Genomic DNA, 22,637 nt, shown 5'->3' with positions numbered 1-22,637 from the left:
ACACGACCTGGCACCTGCTCACAGTGCCAAAACCACTGGTAAATGGTTTACTGACCATGGTATTACTGTGCTCAATTGGCCTGCCAACTCTCCTGACCTGAACCCCATAGAGAATCTGTGGGATATTGTGAAGAGAAAGTTGAGAGACGCAAGACCCAACACTCTGGATGAGCTTAAGGCCGCTATCGAAGCATCCTGGGCCTCCATAACACCTCAGCAGTGCCACAGGCTGATTGCCTCCATGCCACGCCGCATTGAAGCAGTCATTTCTGCAAAAGGATTCCCGACCAAGTATTGAGTGCATAACTGAACATAATTATTTGAAGGTTGACTTTTTTTGTATTAAAAACACTTTTCTTTTATTGGTCGGATGAAATATGCTAATTTTTTGAGATAGGAATTTTGGGTTTTCATGAGCTGTATGCCAAAATCATCAATATTAAAACAATAAAAGGCTTGAAACTACTTCAGTTGTGTGTAATGAATCTAAAATATATGAAAGTCTAATGTTTATCAGTACATTACAGAAAATAATGAACTTTATCACAATATGCTAATTTTTTGAAAAGGACCTGTATATATATTTGCATTATTGACACACTATTTGCTATTTAATACTGTAAAGCTGCTTTGACACAATCTGTATTTTTAAAAGCGCCATATAAATAAAAGTGACTTGACTTGACAAATGGTAACCAAAACCATGGTTACTACACTTTTACTATTATAATATCAAGGCTATTTTTTCTTAAGGGATTTGTATCTGTGTATACTTACTTTTCTCTTTATTTTGTTTTTATAACTGTATGATTTGATATTTTGTTTAGTTTGGTTTAATAAAAAAAGAGAGAAATCAGGAAAAAAGATTTGCTATACATACTCCGAAGTCACGATCTGAATTAAATGATTCGCTAATATCGCTATACTCGCTCCGAAGTTCCGATTTAAATCAAATGATTTGCAAACCTGCTCTGAAATCCCAATCTGAATCGAATGATTCACAATACGCGATCTGAATAATGATTCACAAACTGGCTCCGAAGTTCCCATCTGAATCAGATGATTCGTGGACCCGCTTCAAAATCCCGATCTGAGTCAAATGATTCCCGATTCGTGACCCCATGCTCTGAAGTTCCGATCTGAATAATGATTCGCAAACCCTTTCCGAAGTTCTGATGAATAAAAAGATTCGCGATACGCGAAGTTCTGGTATGTAGAAACTATCAAAAGTTCTGCTAATCTGAGTTCATTCTCTGTATTCATCCTTTGTGCCATCCTAAGATGTAATTTTATTACCCAGTTTTTTTCTTTTTGTTTGTTGCCCTGGCAACCAATGTGTGTTGTATTGTGTTTTTTTTTTTTTATTATTATTATTATTTTGTCTGTAATTGTACTGTCTTGACGTTTTGGATATCTGTAATGTTTAATAAAAAAAAAGCGGTCCGAAGATCTGATATAAATCAAAAGATTCACGAACCCGCTCCAAAGTTCCGATCTAAATCAAAAGATTCGCGCTCCGAAGTCTCGATCTAAATAATGATTCGCGAACCATCATTTCAGATCAGCACTTTAGAGTGCGTATCACGAATCTTTCAATTCGCGAAATGATTCGCGATACGCGCTCCAAAGTTCTGATGAATCAAAAGATTCGCGATACGCGAAACAACTAGAGCGCTTCGGAACAGTGAATCATTTTGCTGCGCATGTTTAGGCTAACTGATTCGGAGTTTCGAAAAGCTCTGTTTCACCAACATTAGTGCTTTTTAAAATCATTAATTTCGAAATTCGAAAATGAATGGCTCTTTTAATCTGCTTTTGCTGGTGAATCGAATTCGAGTTTGAATCAATCAGAGCGGTTCTAGCGTAAATGACTCACTCAGTTGAATCGGTTTGTCTGTTCCTCCGCTTTTTGCGCTTTTAGCCATGATTATAAGACACCGTCAGTACTGTCAGTACTACTAGCCTACTGAATTAGTTTGCTAGTTGTATGACAGTAACTGAAAAAAAATATTATGTTTACAGATGTTTGCATATTTCTTTTCAGACGATAATTGCTTTCCACGTGAAAACTTCCAACATAAATCTACTAACATATTCAGGTGAGGTAACCGGTTTACTGCTAACTAGTGAAACACCTCATTTAAATGACGAGCTGCACCTCAAAATACATGCCAGATGTTAAGTTGGTGACAGTTCAATAGGAAATAAGTTCACTGCATCCAGTCATACCATTGAAGTAAATGTTAATTTATATATTGTATCATATTTAATTAGTATATGTTGTAATATTTAAGAAATTATTGTTGTATCTGATTGTATTAGTCTATACGAAGTGATAAGTTAATGTAAAAAGAGCAAATTGGTTACTACTGAGGCATTCTGCATTATGTTTTATCTACTGTTATAGACAGTGTTTACTATGCAGTAAGATAATATTTCATTCTGAACAGCAGCGTTTACAGTAATCTCAGGCTTTCAGCCAATCAGCTGCGGCTTTGTGTGTAAAACATGCCCTGATTGGCTGAGAGCGCTGCGCTGGTGAAAAAACTCACACGCTCTGTGTTTTACTTTAGAACAGCTAAGAGACACACAGGTGAGCGGCTGCGATTCCTGACGGACAGGTAAGACTTTATCTGCCTTTTGATGGATCTTTGACGCGATTTCAGACTCTTGTAATGACCGAGTGTTTCAAATGCGTTCATAATTAATTAAAAAGACGTAAAAACTTAAAGTAAACAAACTATCGTAGCGTAAATGTAGGTAACAGGTTACCTGTAGAGTGTGTCAGTAGTAGTTTTTATGGCAGTAGGAGTTTGTGTGGCAGATGGTAAATACCTGTTCACTTAAACTTTGAAGATAATGTTACTTTACTGGATTTTCTTTAAAAACAATAGGTTTATTCCTAATTCAAAAGGCATTTCCTATAATGCAACTTTTACAATTGCATATGGTCCAAAACATTATTTTAGAACTATCAAAAGTCATTCGTTCAGCAGCTCATATGTTTAATGCATTTGATGAAACTGAAAGCTTGTTTGTTGTGGTTTAACTAGTGTTCAGTGACACCTAAACAGTTGAGGGCTGGTCTTAAATCTTTCCAGGGTGTAGTGTTCATATATGGGTGTTGTTTGTGAATGATGTATAGGTTATATTGAATAATGCAAACAGAGAGGTCTGTTGCTTTTTTATGTGTACTTTGCAGGTGAATGTGGACTATGTGTGTTTATTCTCTGTAAATGATTGGCCAGGAGCAGCAGATGACTGGCCTTCATGTCACTGGCTAAATATTTCACATTTTTGTCACATTATTCTCATGGAACATTATGTAACTAGTCTGGGATGATGGTCAATTATACAGGTCAGCATCATTAAACTAAAATATACGAGCACAGAATGCTGCTATTGTCCAATCGGAATAGACCAGTCAAGAGAGCAGTGTAATATAAAGTTATAAAGTTATGTAAAATATAAAGTTATATGAAATATTTTCCATACGACTTGAATATTCTGAATGCACATGTTAGTCTTTTTCAAACACGTTTACTGTAGTACAAAGTACTTCCAAAATATAATGCGTTTTTTAATAATGATCAGAAATTAAATCAGAAATAGATAAAATTGTAGTAACGCTAGTTAAACGTTTTGAATAAAGATCATGGATTCAGAAAAATTAGCATTACATCAATTTCACATTCTCTGGCATATTTTTAAATAATTAAAAAAATGTAAACAAATGCTGATATTTGGCGGTTCTATCTAAAAATGCATAGTACACAAAAATATTCAATGAAACGGTTTCAGTTACATAACTGAAATTAGGGATATTAACTAAAGTTAACTAAAACCATAAAACAATTTTTGTTACTTAAAATAAACTTTGACTCAAAAAAAGAAAAAGAAAAAAAAAAACCTGCTGTTAAACGATTAATTGCGATTAATCGCATCCAAAATAAAAGTTTTTGTTTACATAATATAGGTGTGTGTACTGTGTGTATTTATTATGTATATAAATACACAGACATACAGTATGTATTTTGAAAATGTCTACATGTATATATTTATATTCATATAACTGGTATTATATATAAATAGTTTTAATGTATAAACAACATATTTTTCTTAAATATATACATGCATGTCTGTGTGTTTATATATACATAAATATAAACAGCACCCACACATACATTATGTAAACAAAAACTTTTATTTTGGATTAATCGTGATTAATCGTTAAACAGCCCTAAAAACCCCACAAAATTAGTAAAACTTTAACTAAATTGATTATAGAAAAATAATTACTAATTCAAAATAATACTAAAATAACCCTGATTTAAATTATTAACAAAAAATTATTTATTATTATTTTATAATTTAATTAAATTCTTTAATTAAAAATTGTAATATTTAAATCAAAACATAAAAATCCTAAAACATTAAAGAAAACTGTAATACTATATTAAATAGTTTTTTATTTTAATGTATTTTTATTATGGATTCTTATGTTCATTTTATGTTATCGAGCTTTCATCAATTTCTTATTTTCTGGCATATCTTGTCCACTTCATAAGCTGATGCTGAAGTTACATTTCCCTTTTTTTTTTTATAACTATCAAGTCACAAACTTTCAATTAAATTAAACAGCTGATATTTGATGGCTATGCTTTCACACTGACATCCTGGTTCTTGTTCTGTCTATTTTGAGCCGGCACTCCCTCAAATAAACAGAGAAAACATGAAGACATTCACTTTATGAAAACAATAGTGCTGTGTGGGCTCAAGGGCAAGACCGATGATACGCCGCAGAACCTGATTACTTCATGCTATTTCAAAGCTTCATTGAGCTCACTTGGCACATTATACCGATCTGATTTCACCTGTTTGCATTTTGATCATAGCTGAAGACAAACCATCCTGAAGCCAAAAGGCAAAGTGATTCTGTTAATACATAAATAAACTGAGCGAGCAGCAGGAATTTGCAGAGATCCATTAGGCGCAGTGGCATTCCTGGGCAAACACAGGCTTTTCTAGGTGTTGGCCGAAGCCATCGCCCTCTTCGTTGTGTTGTTTCTCGCACAGAGAGGTGTGTGTTTGTAATTAGCTCACCTCAGCGAGGCACAGCACCTCAAATATGCTGAATGACTTGAAAACTTTCGCTAACAATGGCTGGCATTCACACTTGTTCACATTTCTCCAGGCGCTGCTGTCGTCTGTTTTTCTGGCTTGATCTGCTTTGCTTTTTGATCATCTAGGGGGGCGTTCACTTATTTTTACCATTTAAAAGTTTGGGGGGAGTAAGACTTTTCTTTTTAAAATAAAGAAATGAATGTTTTTATTCAACAAGGATGCATTACATTAATCAAAATAGGCATTTATAATGTTTAAAAAGATTTTGGTTTCAAATAAATGAAGCAGCACAACTGTTCTGAACATTTAATAATCAAAAATGTTTTTTGCGCAGCAAATCAGCATGTTAGAATGATTTCTGAATGACCATTTGATACTGAAGAGTGAGTAATGATGCTGAAAATTCAGATTTGCATCACAGAAATAAATTGCATTTTAAAATATATTCAAATAGAAAACAGTAATTTTAAATTGTGATAATATTTCACAATTTTTTGTGTTTTTGCTGTATTTTTTATCATTTAAATGCAGCCTTGGTGAGCCTTTTTTCCAAAAATAAGAGAAATCTATTGTATTTTTATTATTGGCCTTTGTAAACTTTCATTAGACAAAATGTTCTTGGATATTGTAATGCATTATACTTAAAAAAAACTTAGATATACTTAAAATTAATTCAATACTAATACACATATATATAGTCAAACAGAAATATTATGTAAAATAATTGAAAAATAATTAAAAATACTTTAAGCCAAAATTTGTATGATGTATTATGTATTTTTAATGTTATGTAATTATTTTTAAATATTTAATTTATTTTTAACTAAAACAAAAAAGCAGATTGATTAAAAATGTGTTATTCATGATGTATTTTTAAATAATGTAATTCTTTTTTAATTAATTAAATTTTAATTCTTAAAAATGGTTGGATGGTTGATTGAAATTGTCAATTTTAAGCACATCCTTTTTTTCCCAACAAGATTTCAGCAAAGTAAATTTGCAGTGCTGCTTTAAAATTCATTCACTGTAAAAAAAAAAAAAAAAAAAAAAAAAAAAAGATAGTTGTTTCAATTTGTTTAAATTTAAGTAATAATTTGTTACTTAAAATGTTTAGTTTCAAATCAACTAAAATATTTCAATTTTTGTGTTTTTACAGTATTTTTGATCATTTAAATGCAGCCTTGGTGAGCCTTTTTTTCCAAAAATAAGAGAAATCTATTGTATTTTTATTATTGGCCTTTGTAAACTTTAATTAGACAAAATGTTCTTGTATACTGTAATGCATTATACTTCAAAAAACTTAGATATACTTAAAATTAATTCAATACTAATTTATATATATATATATATATATATATATATATATATATATATATAGTCAAACAGAAATATTATGTAAACTAATTGAAAAATAATTAAAAATACTTTAAGCCAAAGTTTGTATGATATATTATGTATTTTTTATGTTATGTAATTATTTTTAAATATTTTATTTATTTTTAACTAAAACCAAAAAAGCTGGTTGATTAAAAATGTTATTCATGATGTATTTTTAAATAATGTAATTCTTTTTTAATTAATTAAATTTTAATTCTTAAAAATGGTTGGATGGTTAATTGAAATTAAGTCAATTTTCAGCACATCCTTTTTTTTTCCAACAAGATTTCAGCAAAGTAAATTTGCAGTGCTGCTTTAAAATTCATTCACACTGTAAAAAAAAAAAAGAGTTGTTTCAATTTGTTTAAATTTAAGTAATAATTTGTTACTTAAAAGTTTAATAGTTTAGTTAGTTTAGTCAAATAGTTTAGTCAACTAAAATATTTCAGTTGTCACTTAAATTAACATTAAGTAACTTTCAAGTTGATTAAACTAAAAATTTTAAGTCAGAGGGGTAACAAATTGAAGTTTAACTTGAAATATTAAGTTGAAACAACTTTTTGAAATATTTTTTTTATTACAGTGCAAGGCGGGATAATCTTGCAAGTGTTGACTTCATAAGTACACCTGTGATTCCCTACAATGCTTCTAGGTTTCAGTGCTGTGAATCCCAGAATCCCAGAATCCCAAGATCCCATTCAGCTTTAGATTTCACCTTCAGCAGTTTCATTCTGAAATCACATGCTCTCCATTAGTAACATTAGTAATCTGGGCACATCGTGTTCTCTAGGCGTAGTCTTTTAGTGTTAGCCTTTATTTTGATTTGCTCATCTCAATAGGTGTGTCAGGCATGCTTATATTCTTTCATGTCACACTGTGCTTGTGTAATGGGTGGATGCAGGTATTTACTGAACGTCTAGCCATCTGTGCTTAGACATTCATTGATTAATGAATCGATTCGCAGCCTGTGCAATCTAACATTTTGCATGCAAAAAGTGCAAATCATTGGTCACAGGTCTGTCCTGATGGGTCATGGACAGCAGGGACAAACAATGATAAATGCAAATACCCAAATGCAACTAAACACACATGGTTAGGAGAGCAAAGAAACAGGATTTCTACTGTGCATCTGAGCCAAAAAGCTGTGTGTCCAGTTAAACACTACTGTATTTTGGTCAGTCATTCAGTAGAATATAGTCAAATTATACAGATGCAAATCTGGGTTATTATAGTTAACTAAAACTGAAACTAAAAAAATAAAGTGAAACAAATTTCTTTTTTAAGAATTTTCATTTACTTTAAATAAACATGAAATAAAATAAAATCTTTAAAGAAAATAATGCATTCATTTGATCAAAATAGGCATTTATAATGTTTCAAAAGATTTCTGTTTCAAATTAATGACATTTTTAAATTACATTCTAAAATATATTCAAATAGAAAACGGTTATTTTAAATTGTAATAATATTTCACAATTTTTAGTGTTTTTACTCTATTTTTGTGCAGAATAGACCTTTTTTTCCAAAAATACTAAAAAAAAATCAACTAAAATATTTCAATTTTTGTGTTTTTACAGTATTTTGGATCATTTAAATGCAGCCTTGGTGAGCCTTTTTTTCCAAAAATAAGAAAAATCTATTGTATTTTTATATTTGGCCTTTTTAAACTTTCATTAGACAAATATACTTGTATGTTGTAATGTATTATACTTTTAATAATTTTCATTTACTTTAAATAAACATTTACTGAAATAAAAAATAATATTTAAAGAAAACATATTTCAGCTAGTAGCCAAGGTAGCACTTCTTATTTTCATATTGTTTAAATTAACCAAAACAAATTACTTTAATAATGAACTAATACTGAAATAAAATTATATAGGCAATAAATAAATAAAAATAAATTACTAAAACTTTTAACGAAAATAAAAGTAATTTAAAATATTAATAAAAACTAAAATAGCATCTCAGTGATACTGATGCAAACATGCTTACGTTCATGTCCAGAAACAATGAACAAAACTAGACAAGATGAAATCAGATTCAACCCGGACTACTAGTTAAATTGTCTGCTTTCGAGTCTGCTAAACTGATATCTCACACATGTCTGTACAGTGTGGCGTCGACAGTGTGACTATGGTCATTTTTACCGAGATGGAGATGGAGATAGAGACACTCCTGAACAGTTATCAGATGGGGAATACCATTGTACTTTGAAATACATCATGGCACTTTGATTCATATTCATATACTGCAGTATGCAGATGATACTCTAAGTTCTTCAAAAAGCTAAGCAGCTAAATCATATTGGTAGTGTCCAAAACACTATGTCCAGAAAACATCATTTATTATCAAATCATTATCAAATATATTTTTACATTTATTCACTACCAGTCAAAAGTTTTTGAACAGTAAGATGTTTTTAAAGAAGTCTCTTCTGCATACCAAGCCTGCATTTATTTGATTCAAAGCAAAAACAGTAAAATTTTGAAATATTTTTACTATTTAAAATAACCATTTTCTATTTGAATATATTTACTATTTTAATATATTTTAAAATAATTTATTCTTGTGATTTTTTTTTTTAAGCATCATTACTCCAGTCACATGATCCTTCAGAAAGCATTCTAATATTCTGATTTGCTGCTCAAAAAACATTTACTATTATTATTATATTGAAAACAGCTGAGTAGAATGTTTTCAGGTTCCTTTGACGAATAGAACATTCAGAAGAACAGCATTAATCTGAAATAGAAATCTTTTGGAACATTAAAATGTCTTTATCATCACTTTTTTAGGGCCCTGTGATGAAAACGCGGACAGAATCACTGAATCCAGTCATAAAAACGGAATTTATTGAATAATGCGGAATGTCACAGAATTTGTCAAAGTTTGAATGAATTAATCAAAAGTGCATCGTTAAACTTAAATGTTGAAAACATTTGCAATATGGACTAGTATCTGTAAATATCACACCGCAAAAATACCATTTAAATGTGAATCCTGCATGTTCTGTGTGTCTCTGTTTTAATGAATGGAGCAGATGAGAGAGTTTTGTTTACTACACACACTGAAGCGCGTGACGCTCGCAGTGATTTCAGCGTCTGTCGTCTCACTAAATGAGGACATAAATACATGAACAATATCTGCTGAGAGTCACTTCATGAGCATTTGACCGTTCCATTTTAGGAAAACTAGCGTTATATCATAGACACAGAAATGTAAAGGTAGACACGGCAACCCGTCAAAATAAAAGTCCGGTTAACTTGAAGGCATAGTGCCAGACATATATTACTACTTTTACTACTACTACTACTAAAATGAAACAAACATTATTTTTTAGGGTATAAGTCACTCAACATTTCTTCCATGTTTTAATTTTAATAGTAAATTCCCCTTTGTTTGGCAAAAAAAAAATAGTTTAATTTTCAATAATTAAAATATAAATGAAATTAATTTTTTATGCCGTCATTTGATAACCAGAACATTTTAAATACACAACACAGAATTTCTGAGGGTAAAAAAAACCTTTCATAAGGCTATTTTAAGAATAAATTTGAATAAATTATGTATAATTAGACATGCTAAAACACAGAATTTGATAACAATAAAACATGGTGAGAAAAAAATTAAACACTTCATTTTTGTTAAACCTTTATTAAATTGATGTGAAATTGTATAAGTTTCATGATTTTAATTAATTAGACATGCTCTTTGATTAATAACATTTTATTTAACCATTAAAAAGGAGTTAAGAAAAATTAAAACAGACAAAACATTTGGAAAGTATTTGAAAAAAAAAGTAAAAAAAAAAATAAAAGTATACATTTCTAAAATGTCTTTCCTAAAAATGGGAAATTATATAGTGTATAATGTTACAAAAGCTTCTTATTAATTCTGTTCGTCAAAGAATACTGAAAGAAATGTATTCAGCGGTTTTAAATATTGATAATAATAATAATAATAATAATAATGTTTCTTAAGCAGTAAATCAGCATATTAGAACGATTTCTGAAGGATCATGTGACACTGAAGACTGGAGTAATGATGCTGAAAATTCTGCTTTGATCACAGGAATAAATTACATTTTGAAATATATTCAAATAGAAAACAGTTAATTTTAATAGTAAAAATATTTCAAACTTTAACTGTTTTTTCTGTACTTTGGATCAAATAAATGCTGGCTTAGTGAGCAGAAGAAACTTATTTAAAAAAAAAAAAAATCTTACTGATTTTTTTTTTATTTGTTATATATTCATATATTTGAATTAAACTTTTTATTATTTTGTTACTATTATTGTTTTATCCGTATGTTTATATATATGTATTTTCTTTATAGATTGGTCCTCTATTTTCCACCGCTAAATAAGCTACTTAAAGACCCGCACCAGTAACTGAACTCCTCCAATGTGCAATGCCAAAAAGTGACACCTGGCCCGGGGGCGTTTCCACTGAATCTGTGTCTGGTATGGACAGTGCAGGAAGCTGTGATAGCGTGCTCAGCATCAACTCTGGATTTGTGAGTATGATGCAATTCATTCATTTCCTAGAACATCTATGATTTCATCGTAGACCCTCACTGATTTCCTAGAACAGTTTATCCAAAATAAACACTGATTCATCCTTATGTAATTTCAAACCTGCTATTGCGGTTATATTTTCCATGGAACGATCTTAGATCTTTTCCATGCAAAGACAGTTTACAGTAATCATATCTGCTAAGCTCCGAAGACACTAGACAAGTATCATAAAAGTGACTGGATTGGATGACGTTTTAAGTTTGCGCTTGATACAAGATTAAGTGAAATATTCACTCGTGGGTTAACCACTTCTTTATCCAACGTTCGATTTTTCAAACATGAGGAACTGAGTTGAAAAGCTGCTTTTTTACTCATTACTGCTCAAAAGAGGAACAAGGAAACATTGTGTTATCTTATTTGAACTTATTGAAACTCATTAATTTTTAGGGAAGCTGTGTAGTTCTTCTGTCACTGTTTACTCATTATGTTACTACAACCCTTTGTGACCTTATTTCCTCTGTGGAAAACAAATGCCGTTCTATGCATATATAATGAATAAGCAGCTTGCAAGCTTCAAAAATAATTTTGAAAGAACTCTCTTCTGCTTACCAAGTCTGCATTTATTTAATAAAAAACAGTTAAAAACTGTAATATTGTGAAATACTATTACAATTTAAAATAACAGGTTTCTATGTGAATATATAGTAAAATGTAATTTATAACTGTGATGCAAAGCTGAATTTTCAGTATCATTACTCCAGTCTTCAGTGTCACATGATCCTTCAGAAATCATTCAAATATGCTGATTTGCAGCTCAAGAAACATTTCTGACTATTTGACTATTATCCATGTTAGAAACCATGATAAATGTTACTTTTTGTGTTATTTTCTTTAACGAATAGATAGTTCAAAACAACAGCATTTGTTTGAAACTAAACAAAAAACTAAAACACACAGAATCTGCAAAATGTTAATTATTTTACCAAAATAAGTGGGATCATACAACATGCATGTTGTTTTTTATTTAGTACTGACCTGAATACGATATTTCACATAAAAGACATTTACATATTGTTCAGAAGTTTACATACACTTGATTCTTAATACTGCGATTCTTAATACTTGAATGATCCACAAATGTGTTTTTTGTTTAGTCCCTCATTTGTCCTGAACAGTTAAACTTTCCGTTATTCTTCAGAAAAATCCTTCAGGTCCCACAAATTCTTTGGTTTTTCAGCATTTTTGTGTATTTGAACCCTTTCCAACAATGACTGTATGATTTTGAGATCCATCTTTTCACACTGAGGACAACTGAGGGTCTCATATGCAACTATTACAGAAGGTTCAAACGCTCACTGATGCTCCAGAGAGAAACACGATGCATTAAGAGCCGGGGGGTGAAAACTTTTGAACAGAATGAAGATGTGTACATTTTTCTTATTTTGCCTAAATATCATATTTTTTCCATTTAGTACTGCCCTTCAGAAGCTACAGAAGATACTTATACGTTTCCCAGAAGACAAAATAAGTTAAATTTACCCTGATCTTCAAATTCCAAAAGTTTTCACCCCACGGTTCTTATTGCATCGTGTTCCCTTATGGAGCATCAGTGAGCGTTCTGTAATAGTTGCATATGAGTCCCTCAGCTGTCCTCAGTGTGAAAAGATGGATCTCAAAATCACGCAGTCATTGTTGGAAATGCTGAAAACCAAATAATTTGTGACACCTGAAGGATTTTTCTGAAGGACAACAGGCAGTTTAACTGTTCTGGACAAACAAGGGACTCATGAACAACTATCACTAAACAAAAAAACACAGCTGTGGATCATTCAGGTAACAACACAGTATTAAGAATCAAGTGTATGTAAACTTTTCAACAGGGTAATTTTTATAAATTCAACTTATTTTCTCTTGGACTATATGTAAACATCTTTTAAGTGAAATATACAGGGCAGTACTAAATAAAAAATAACATGCATTTTGAATGATGTCTCTTATTTGGTAGAATAACTAACATTTTGCACATTCTGCAACCTCATTACCCTAACTGTAAATGTCTTCACAGTCATTTTTGAACAATTTACTGCATCCTTGCTGAATAAAAAGCACACTTTTCTTTGTGTGATAGAGCGATGATAGTCTGGAGCACCTTTCTGCAGAGGAAAGAGCCTGTCTCATGTTCCTGGAGGAGACCATTGAGTCTCTGGAGGCAGAAGACGACAGCGGTTTGTCTAACGACGAGCCTGATCAACCATCTAATGGCTTGAAAGGGAAAACCGCTCAGCAGACATCCATCTACCAGAACAAACCTGAGGGTAAGCAGTGTGCCTTCAAACACAAAGTACCTTTAAAGATGATTTGTTTCAATAATGGCTCACAAATGTTCTCTTTCAGAGCTGTTAGCCCATGAGGATCCGAACAAAGTGATTGGAAGAAATCATAAACCAGCTCAGAAGTACCTTGTGCCAACTCCATTACTCCTTGCCAGTGCCAAGATAGTCAACAAACCAATGGAGTCGTCTCCCAAAGAAGCACCTGTGGCATTTATTGATGCTCCTGATGGGTTTAGATCAAGTCCTGACCTTCAACAACCTGGACAGACAGTTCCAGAAGAACCTGCTCCAAAAGTAGGAAGTTCAAAACCAAGCATTGGACAGTCAAGTGATCTAGTGGACTTGCCTCCTTCGTTCATACCCGAACCTCCAGTCAGAACAAGTTTGCTTAACAAGTCGAAAGCCAAAGAGGATGCCCTGAAGAGTTTCGCTGTCAAGTCTCAGGCGAAGCAGGAGAAAGCTTCCTCAGAGGAATCGATGGAATTCATTCCTCCACCTTCAGACTTCATGGACGAACCAGCGCAGAAGATAAGCCTTGCTAATTCGCCAAAACCTCCAGTTAACGATGGGCCACCAGAATGGGTTCCCGAACTCCCCAAAGTGGAGTCTCACGTTTCTGGTGCATCCATCAAGCCAACTGAGGTGACCAAATCAGACCCTGAAACGCCAAGCGGACCGTTGTCCCACAATGACATCGAAAGCCTACGCAAGAAGGCTTCCATGAAGAAAGTACCTCACTTGGCTCCATTAATGCTTGGGCACCATTCTGCATCGGACAAACCGATGACGCCTTCGCCGTCTTCAGAGCACGTGCTGAAAGACTACACCGACTCCAAAAGCCCACCGGTTGTGGCGCCCAAACCCAAGAAGCTCCCGTCAAATATCATCCTCAAAAGCCACAAGGACACAGGTGCAACACATTCATTACTTCCTCAAGCCGAGCGTCCACAGATGGATCCGCAGAAGATCCGAATGGAGGCTTTGAAAAAATTAGGCCTGCTGAAGAACGAAGAGGTTGACTCGGGCCACGGCGTGCCTCCTTCTCATTCGCCAACGTTCAAAGCTAAAACTCGGCCTCAGTCGCTTTGCATGGCATCAGAACCCGTTCAGGAAATATCTAGACTTTCCGAAAGCCCCGTACCGGGGGACATGCAACTTCTTGCAGACACTCTAAAGCACCAAGACCAAAAAACCAGGGAAGGTTCTTTGAAGAAGCAACCGACGAGGTCCTACGAGATCAAAACGGCGTCGCTGGAGCGTACAAGGTCAAGGAGGGTTGAACCGACCCCGGAGGCGACGGTCCCAGACAGGACCCAAGTTGAGTTGTCGCCAGGCCAGTTACGAAAGACCAGAGATCGACCTCCTTCTGCAGGGAGCGCAAAGGACTTTGGTATTGGCCAGCAGGTTGAGGATTCAACCAAATCACTCAATGCTGCTGCGGTTCAGCCTGGGAATGACGGGCAAAAATTGCCTCGCTCCGGAATAAGCGTGATGATTTCTCCGCACGGTAAAAATGGAGAGAACCGAAAGGAAGCCTTGAAGAAACTGGGACTGCTGAGGGACTAATGGATGACGCCACTGGCCTTTCTCGGGGTACTAAATTCGCAATTTATTTGGGGTATTAGGAACATTAGCACTGAAAGGGCAATTGCTGATGATACAGACTTTGACATCATTTGTGATGCTTTTGGTTTTCGGCTTGGTGGTCGAGTTGCATCTTTAGCTACCTGCTTAAGTAATTGACACAGCGTAATATATGCACTTTCTTCTAAATTGTTTTGGTAAGGCTGCGTCCACATGAACTTGGATTAATCTGAAAATGTTTTCTGCTTTTCTATCGTTTTCCAAAAGTTGCTTGTCAACTTGAAACCATCTGCTTAATAAGTAAGAAAACTCACTGAGATGCAAGTACAAGTAATCAGATTACTTTTTTCAAGTAACAAGTAACAGATTACTTTAAGATTTAAGTTTAAGATTTACAAGAAAGTAGTTACTTTTTCAAAAAAGTAATCTTTTTTTCCCATTTATCTGTCCTGTCTCTGTTCTGAGAGAAACTGGGAGTGAGGTGCAGAGGCACTTCCTTCAGGCTGGTGTAAAAGTTCCCAAAAATATCTATAGTTGTGTAAATATATTTTTGCCATCTTTTGTATATTTTTGTCACTACATTGAAAAAATATTAATATATTTTAAGAAATAATTAAAACTTATATTTTAATACTGTGTGATGGGAAATGTATTTTCTTGCCCCTAAAATACATTTTGAAATATATTTTATATATATATATATATATATATATATACACTATCGTTCAAAAGTTTGGGGTCAGTTCTTTTTTTAAAGAAATTAATACTTTTATTCACCAAGGATGTATTAAGTTAATAATTAAAAGTTTATTAAAAGTTAATAATAAATAATTTACATTGTTATAAAATATTTATATTTTGAATAAACACTGTACTTTTTAAACTTGTTATTCATGAAAGAATCCTGAAAAAAAAAAAAAAAAAAAAATCACAGGTTCCAAAAAATATTTGGCAGCACAACTGTTGATATTATCCAACATTGATCATTCTAATAATAAATCCGCATATTAGAATGATTTCTGAAGGATCATGTGACACTTAAGACTGGAGTAACAGCTGATAAAAATTCAGCTTTTCATCACAGGAATAAATTCTATTTTAAAGTATGTTAAAATAAAAAACCTTATTTTATATTGTAAAAACATTTTGCAATATTATTGTTTTTTTCTATATTTTTAATCAAATAAATGCAGCCTTGATGAGCATAAGAGACTTCTTTAAAGACTATTACAAGTCTTACTGACCCCAAACTTTTGAACGGTAGTGTATGTATATGTGTATATGTGTATATGTATGTATGTGTATGTATATATATATACACACACACACACAGTGCACACATGTTATGTAAACAAACTTATTTTGGATTGTGATGACAGAACTATATACTACATAATATATTATTATAATAGAAACTGTATCATTTTTGCCATTTGGGGGGGGGGAATTGGTTTTGGTGGACAAACTTGCCTCAAAAGATGTGTTTTCAAATTGATCCCAATCAAGTGGACGTGGCCCAAGAAAAAAAATGTAAATGGATATTATTTTGCCATGGCATTAAGATAATTATGGTTTTCAGATCACTTTTACTTTTTTGTAAAATGTAAATATAGTTGCAGTATTTTCCTCTGAAAAAATGACAAACATAAGATTTCCACAAGATGAATTTTTAGTCATTATAGATTCTGATTGTATGTTGACTCAAATCTCGTCTCATCTCTGGTGTATATATTTCTTTGTTTAAAAGTGCCATTCACACCATTTTAAAAACTTTTAAATAAAAGTTATTCTTGTAAAATAACACGCTGTGCAGAAATGTTGGTAACACATGGAAGTAATTCCATATATTTATAAGGAATTTCTAAGGAGTTTTAGAGGAGTTCTGTAAATATGATTCATATGAAATCCTTGAAACTCTTTGGGTCAGAGTTCGTTGTCCTTGTCTCTGACGCACAAATAGCAATCCATGTTTTTCTTGTCAACAGAGTCTGGCTGAGGTAACATTCTGAGAGTTCCTTTCATAACATCAGCTGCTTCTGTCAGGCGGGAACTCGTCCAACCTGATCCGAAGCAGCAGAGTTGTGTGTAAATGACCTGCTTTTCTTTGTCAGCAACCATTTGAGCCTGAAGTGAGTTGGGCAGATCAAGTTTTCAGCTCATTTACGTGCTTCGGCAAGCGTAAGAATATCATAGCATTTGAACAGGTGCAAGAGTTTGTGTGCCGTTTGGCTTAAAACATATAATAACTAGCCTACAACAGCACAATAAAGCAAGCACTCAGGACAATGCAGTACAACACAAAAGATTTAAAACACTGGAACAAAATGATAAAAGTTTCGAATCTTCAAAAGTCAAGTCAGACTCTGGAATGATCAAACGTGCCTTTGAGAGTGAAAGACGCGTCAGAAATCACTCGCGTCACTAGGTTTACAATCCGATTTGACATGAGAACTGATAAAACATACCTGAGATGTTTCACCTGCACGTTTTGGGTGTTTGGGTTTTAACTAACCCGTGAGACTAGATCTACTAGTGGTGATTTCATTACACTTCCGTTAATTCACTTTTCATATGATCTCAGCTGGTCGTTAAAAACCCATATCATTCGGCAGCTATTCAGAATATAGTCCTTTGTTTACATGGATAGTAAACTTTCTTCATAATGGTGTCAGGACAGTCCCATGCCGATTTTTTGGATCATGAATGACTGCAGTTTCTTAGGCCTGTGACGCCCTCTAGTGGAAATGTTTATTAAAATACCCATGTGCAAAAACCTGTTCAGTTTACTTAAATATAATAAGAAAAAAAAAAAAACCTTTTGTATGTATTTCTAATTCCCAGCTTTGCATTGGACTTGATTGTGAGCGATAATGTCTAAATTAAGTGTTATTTTATAAGTTATTTTATAAGCATTGTGGGATCAGTGTTATTTAATTATACTTATATGGTCATTTAGATTTCAGCTTCTACTTATTTTACTTCAGTTAATGGCCAAGGCAATGTTTCTCATTTTCTTTTAAGTTTCTCATCTAATATCTATATTTCATGCCAGCTCTATTTCAATTAATAAAAACATTTATAGTTTTAGTATTAGTTTTAATGAATGATAACCACACTATGTGTTTGCAGTTTTCATTATAATTTTAGTTTGTTTTTTTAAATGTTGTACTTTTATTTTTAGTTTTTCTTATTTTTAATTATAGTTGTAGTAATTTAGTACTTAAACAATATTATCATTTCACTAATTTTCATTCAAGTTTTGATCATTTTTATTATTTATTCATTTTTATTTATTATTATTTAAACAATTTGTTGTGCTTTTATTTTTAGTTTTACTTATTTTTAATTATAGTTTTAGTAATTTAGTACTGAAATAATATTATAATTTTTACTAATGTAATTTTCGTTCAAGTTTTAATCATTTTAATAACTTATTATTATTTTGTAATTTTGTGTGTGTGTGTGTGTGTGTGTTAGTAATTTTAATATTTTAATTTGTATTCTCAGGCAACATTTCTACTTTGTTTTTTAAGTTCAAATTTTCATCTAATATTTTATTTAGCATACTAACATATTATTTCTGCCATGAAAAAACGTACAGTACTCCATTTCAAATTCAGCCCATGCTTGGAAAATATACAGGAAAAAATATACAGATGAGGTCAAAAGTTTGCAGAATGTGCAAAATGTTAATTATTTTACCAAAATAAGAGGAATCATACAAAATGCTTGTTATTTTTTATTTAGTACTGATCTGATTTAGACTTTTATGTATCACATAAAAGACGTTTACATATAGTTCACAAGAGAAAATAATAGTTGAATTTATAAAAATGACCCGGTTCAAAAGTTTACATATGATTGATTCTTAATACTGTGTTGCTACCTGAATGATCCACGGCTGTTGTTTTGTTTAGTTGTTCATGAGTCCCTTTTTTTGTTTGTCCTGAACAGTTAAACTGCCTGCTGTTCTTCAGAAAAATCATTCAGGTCCCACAAAATCTTTGGTTTTTCATCATTTTTCAGGACCATTCAGTAAGAATACAGTATTGAGAATCAAGTGTATGTAAGTGTATGTGGACTAAACATCTTTTATGTGAAATCTTATTCAGGTCAGTACTAAAAAAATAACATGCATTTTGAATGATCCCTCTTATTTTGGTAAAATAATGAACATTTTAATGATCCTGCAAGGTGTATGTAAACTTTCGACTTCCACTGTACATACTATATACTGCTGCAATAGTAAAAGTATTATGCTAATATGACATTCCAAACATAAACATTCTGAAAATTCAAATGATGTAATCTGACAGTGGTATCAACACACACCAGGTGGCCACAGACCCTGCGGAGAATGTAAATCAGTGTAAATCACCATAGCGCTCTTGTATGGACAGGGATGGTAACCAAAGGTTGCAGGTTCAAATCCACCAAAGACTGGTTTGTGAGCTATCATCACTGTGCCCTTGAGCGAGACATCTCAGGGTACCGCAGGAGAATCGTCCTCGCAAAGTGAACTGTAAGTCACTTCGGATAAAAGCCTCGGCTAAATGAGTAAGCAGTAATTAAAAAGCCGCAGGAGGTCCAGATGGTCGGTTTCTAGGGGTCAGAGCTGTTTGCGGCCTCTTTAATGATGGATGAAGGGAGAGCAACATGTTTTTTGCTCTCTGGTGTTACTAAACAGCAGAACACACTATAGTTTACCTGGAGAGAGCTGTTAGCAAACAGGAACAGGAAGAGTGTGCTCGGCTGTGCCAGGCCTGTGTGACAAAACTAACTCAACTAACCATAGTTTAACCATGGTATTTGTTGTAAAACTAGACAAATGGTAATCAATACGTCAAAAACACCTACACCTTTACCATAATAAAACCATGGTTAGTTTTTTATGGGATTTGTATCTGTGTATACTTTTTCTTTTCTCTTTGTTTTGTTTTTATAACTTCACTGCCTTAATGTTTTATACTGTTTAATAAGAAAGAAAGATAATTCGAAGTCCCGATCTGAATCAAACGATTCGTGAACCATCTCTGAAGTTCTGATCCAAATCAAATTATTTATGATACGCACCCCGAAGTTCCGATTTGAATAATGATTCGCTAACCATAATTTCAGATCGGGACATCTGATCATGTAGGCCTATCAGGAAGCTTTTAATTTGCGAAATGATTCACAAACACGTTTCGAAGTTCGGATCTGAATCAAATGATTCGCGATCCACACTCCGAAGTCCCGATCTGAATCAAATGTTTTGCGATATGTACTCCACGATCTGAATCAAATGATTTGCAAATCCGCTGCGAAGTCCTGATCTAAATCATGATTTGCAATACACACTCCGAAGTTGCGATCTGCATCAAATGATTTGCGAATCTGCTGCCAAGTCCTGATCTAAATCAAATAATTCGCAATACGTGCTCGTCACGATCTGAATAATGATTCACAAACCCGCTCTGAAGTTCTGATCTGAATCAAATGATTCACCATACGCGCTCTGAAGGTGCGATCTGAATCAAATGATTTGTGAATCCACTTTGTAGTCCTGATCTAAATCAAATTATTTGCCATAGGTGCTACGAAGTTGCGATCCGAATCAAATGATTCGCGAATCCGCTGGGAAGTCCTGATCTAAATCAAATGATTCACGATACACACTCCGAAGGTGCGATCCGAATCAAATGATTTGTGAATCCACTTTGTAGTCCTGATCTAAATCAAATTATTTGCCATAGGTGCTACGAAGTTGCGATCCAAATCAAATGATTCACGAATCCACTGGGAAGTCCTGATCTAAATCAAATGATTCGCGATACACACTGCGAAGTTGAGATCTGAATCAAATGATTCGCGAATCCGCTGGGAAGTCCTGATCTAAATCAAATGATTTGCAATACACGCTCGTCACGATCTGAATAATGATTCACAAACCCGCTCTTAAGTTTTGATCCGAATCAAATGATTTGCGAATCCGCTGCGAAGTCCTTATCTAAATCAAATGATTCGCGATACACACTCCGAAGTTGCGATCTGAATCAAATGATTCGCGAATCCGCTGGGAAGTCCTGATCTAAATCAAATGATTCGCAATACACACTCGTCACGATCTGAATAATGATTCACAAACCCGCTCTTAAGTTCTGATCCGAATCAAATGATTCGCGAATCCACTGCGAAGTCCTGATCTAAATCAAATGATTTGCGATACACACTCCGAGGTTGCGATCTGAATCAAATGATTCGCGAATCCGCTGGGAAGTCCTGATCTAAATCAAATGATTCGCAATACACGCTCGTCACGATCTGAATAATGATTCACAAACCCGCTCTTAAGTTCTGATCCGAATCAAATGATTTGCGAATCCACTGCGAAGTCCTGATCTAAATCAAATGATTCGCGATACACACTTTAAGTTCTGATCCGAATCAAATGATTTGCGATCTGAATCAAATGATTCGCGAATCCGCTGGGAAGTCATGATCTAAATCAAATGATTCGCGATACACACTCCAAAGTTGCGATCTGAATCAAATGATTCGCGAATCCGCTGGGAAGTCCTGATCCAAATCAAATGATTCGCAATACACACTCGTCACGATCTGAATAATGATTCACAAACCCGCTCTTAAGTTCTGATCTGAATCAAATGATTTGCGAATCCGCTGCGAAGTCCTGATCTAAATCAAATGATTCGCGATACACACTTCGAAGTTGCGATCTGAATCAAATGATTCGCGAATCTGCTGGGAAGTCATGATCTAAATCAAATGATTCGCGATACACACTCCGAAGTTGCGATCTGAATCAAATGATTCGCGAATCCGCTGGGAAGTCCTGATCTAAATCAAATGATTCGCAATAACCGCTCGTCACGATCTGAATAATGATTCACAAACCCGCTCTTAAGTTCTGATCCGAATCAAATGATTTGTGAATCCGCTGCGAAGTCCTGATCTAAATCAAATGATCCGCGATACGCGCTCGTCACGATCTGAATAATGAATCACAAACCCGCTCTGAAGTTCCGATTTAAATCAAATGATTTGCGATATGCGCTCCGAAGTTGCGATCCGAATCAAATGATTCGCAAATCCGTTTCGTAGTTCCGATCTAAAACAAAAGATTCACTAACCCACTCCGAAGCTTCGGTCCAAATGATTCGCAGTACGCGATTTGAAGTCCCGATTGGAGCGATTCAAATCATTTTGTGCCGACATGGTTAGCTGATTCTGTGTTTAAATCATTGCAAGCGATGTTAAAATTCAAAAATGAATGGCTCCTTTGAACTAGTAAATCATTTGAAATGAATGTTTGAAGCCACGATTTGAGTTTGAAGCAATCTGATGTTTACAATTAAAATATCCATATTTCCAATCAAAAGATAACAGCTTTCAAACATCCAACACAAATCTACAAACATATTCAGGTGAGCTAACGGTTTATTGCTAATTAGTGAAACACATAATGACGAGCTGCACTTCAAAATACATGTTAGATGGAAATATTGTGCATTATGATCGAGTTTGTAGCTTAATTCACTATATTTTAAATAGTATCCCTGCTGAAAAAAACAGCATATGCTGGTAGGTATGTTTTGATGCTGGGATGCTGGTTAGGTATGTTTTGGTGCTGGTTTAAGCTGGTCCTTTGCTGGTCTGTGCTGGTCCTTAGCTGGTTTATGCTGGTCCTTTGCTGGTC

At 33.6% G+C, this 22,637-nt stretch overlaps 1 protein-coding gene across 1 annotated transcript; it reads left to right on the top strand.

Annotated features, from left to right (window-relative positions):
- The first annotated feature begins 558 nt into the window (after positions 1–558).
- Positions 559–16,739, top strand: LOC127154471 (specifically androgen-regulated gene protein). Its single transcript, XM_051096011.1, has 5 exons — positions 559–2,099; positions 2,574–2,621; positions 10,841–11,020; positions 13,150–13,336; positions 13,416–16,739. Exons 3-5 carry the CDS (start codon positions 10,916–10,918, stop codon positions 14,918–14,920), a joined length of 1,797 nt encoding a protein of 598 aa, XP_050951968.1. The 5' UTR covers positions 559–2,099; positions 2,574–2,621; positions 10,841–10,915; the 3' UTR covers positions 14,921–16,739.
- The last annotated feature ends 5,898 nt before the right edge of the window (positions 16,740–22,637 follow it).

Source organism: Labeo rohita, chromosome 23 (assembly GCF_022985175.1).
Source record: "Labeo rohita strain BAU-BD-2019 chromosome 23, IGBB_LRoh.1.0, whole genome shotgun sequence".
In the NCBI taxonomy this organism is placed as follows: domain Eukaryota; kingdom Metazoa; phylum Chordata; class Actinopteri; order Cypriniformes; family Cyprinidae; genus Labeo; species Labeo rohita.
This window is presented reverse-complemented; position numbering and strand designations above follow the sequence as displayed.

What these genes read in the sequence shown, in the direction of transcription:
- LOC127154471 (XM_051096011.1), top strand. Translation starts at nt 10,916, where the DNA reads ATGCCAAAAAGTGACACCTGGCCCGGGGGCGTTTCCACTGAATCTGTG. An exon ending in TCAGCATCAACTCTGGATTT is followed by an intron (nt 11,021 to 13,149) that starts GTGAGTATGATG and finishes TTTGTGTGATAG; the next exon opens with AGCGATGATAGTCTGGAGCA. An exon ending in CTACCAGAACAAACCTGAGG is followed by an intron (nt 13,337 to 13,415) that starts GTAAGCAGTGTG and finishes GTTCTCTTTCAG; the next exon opens with AGCTGTTAGCCCATGAGGAT.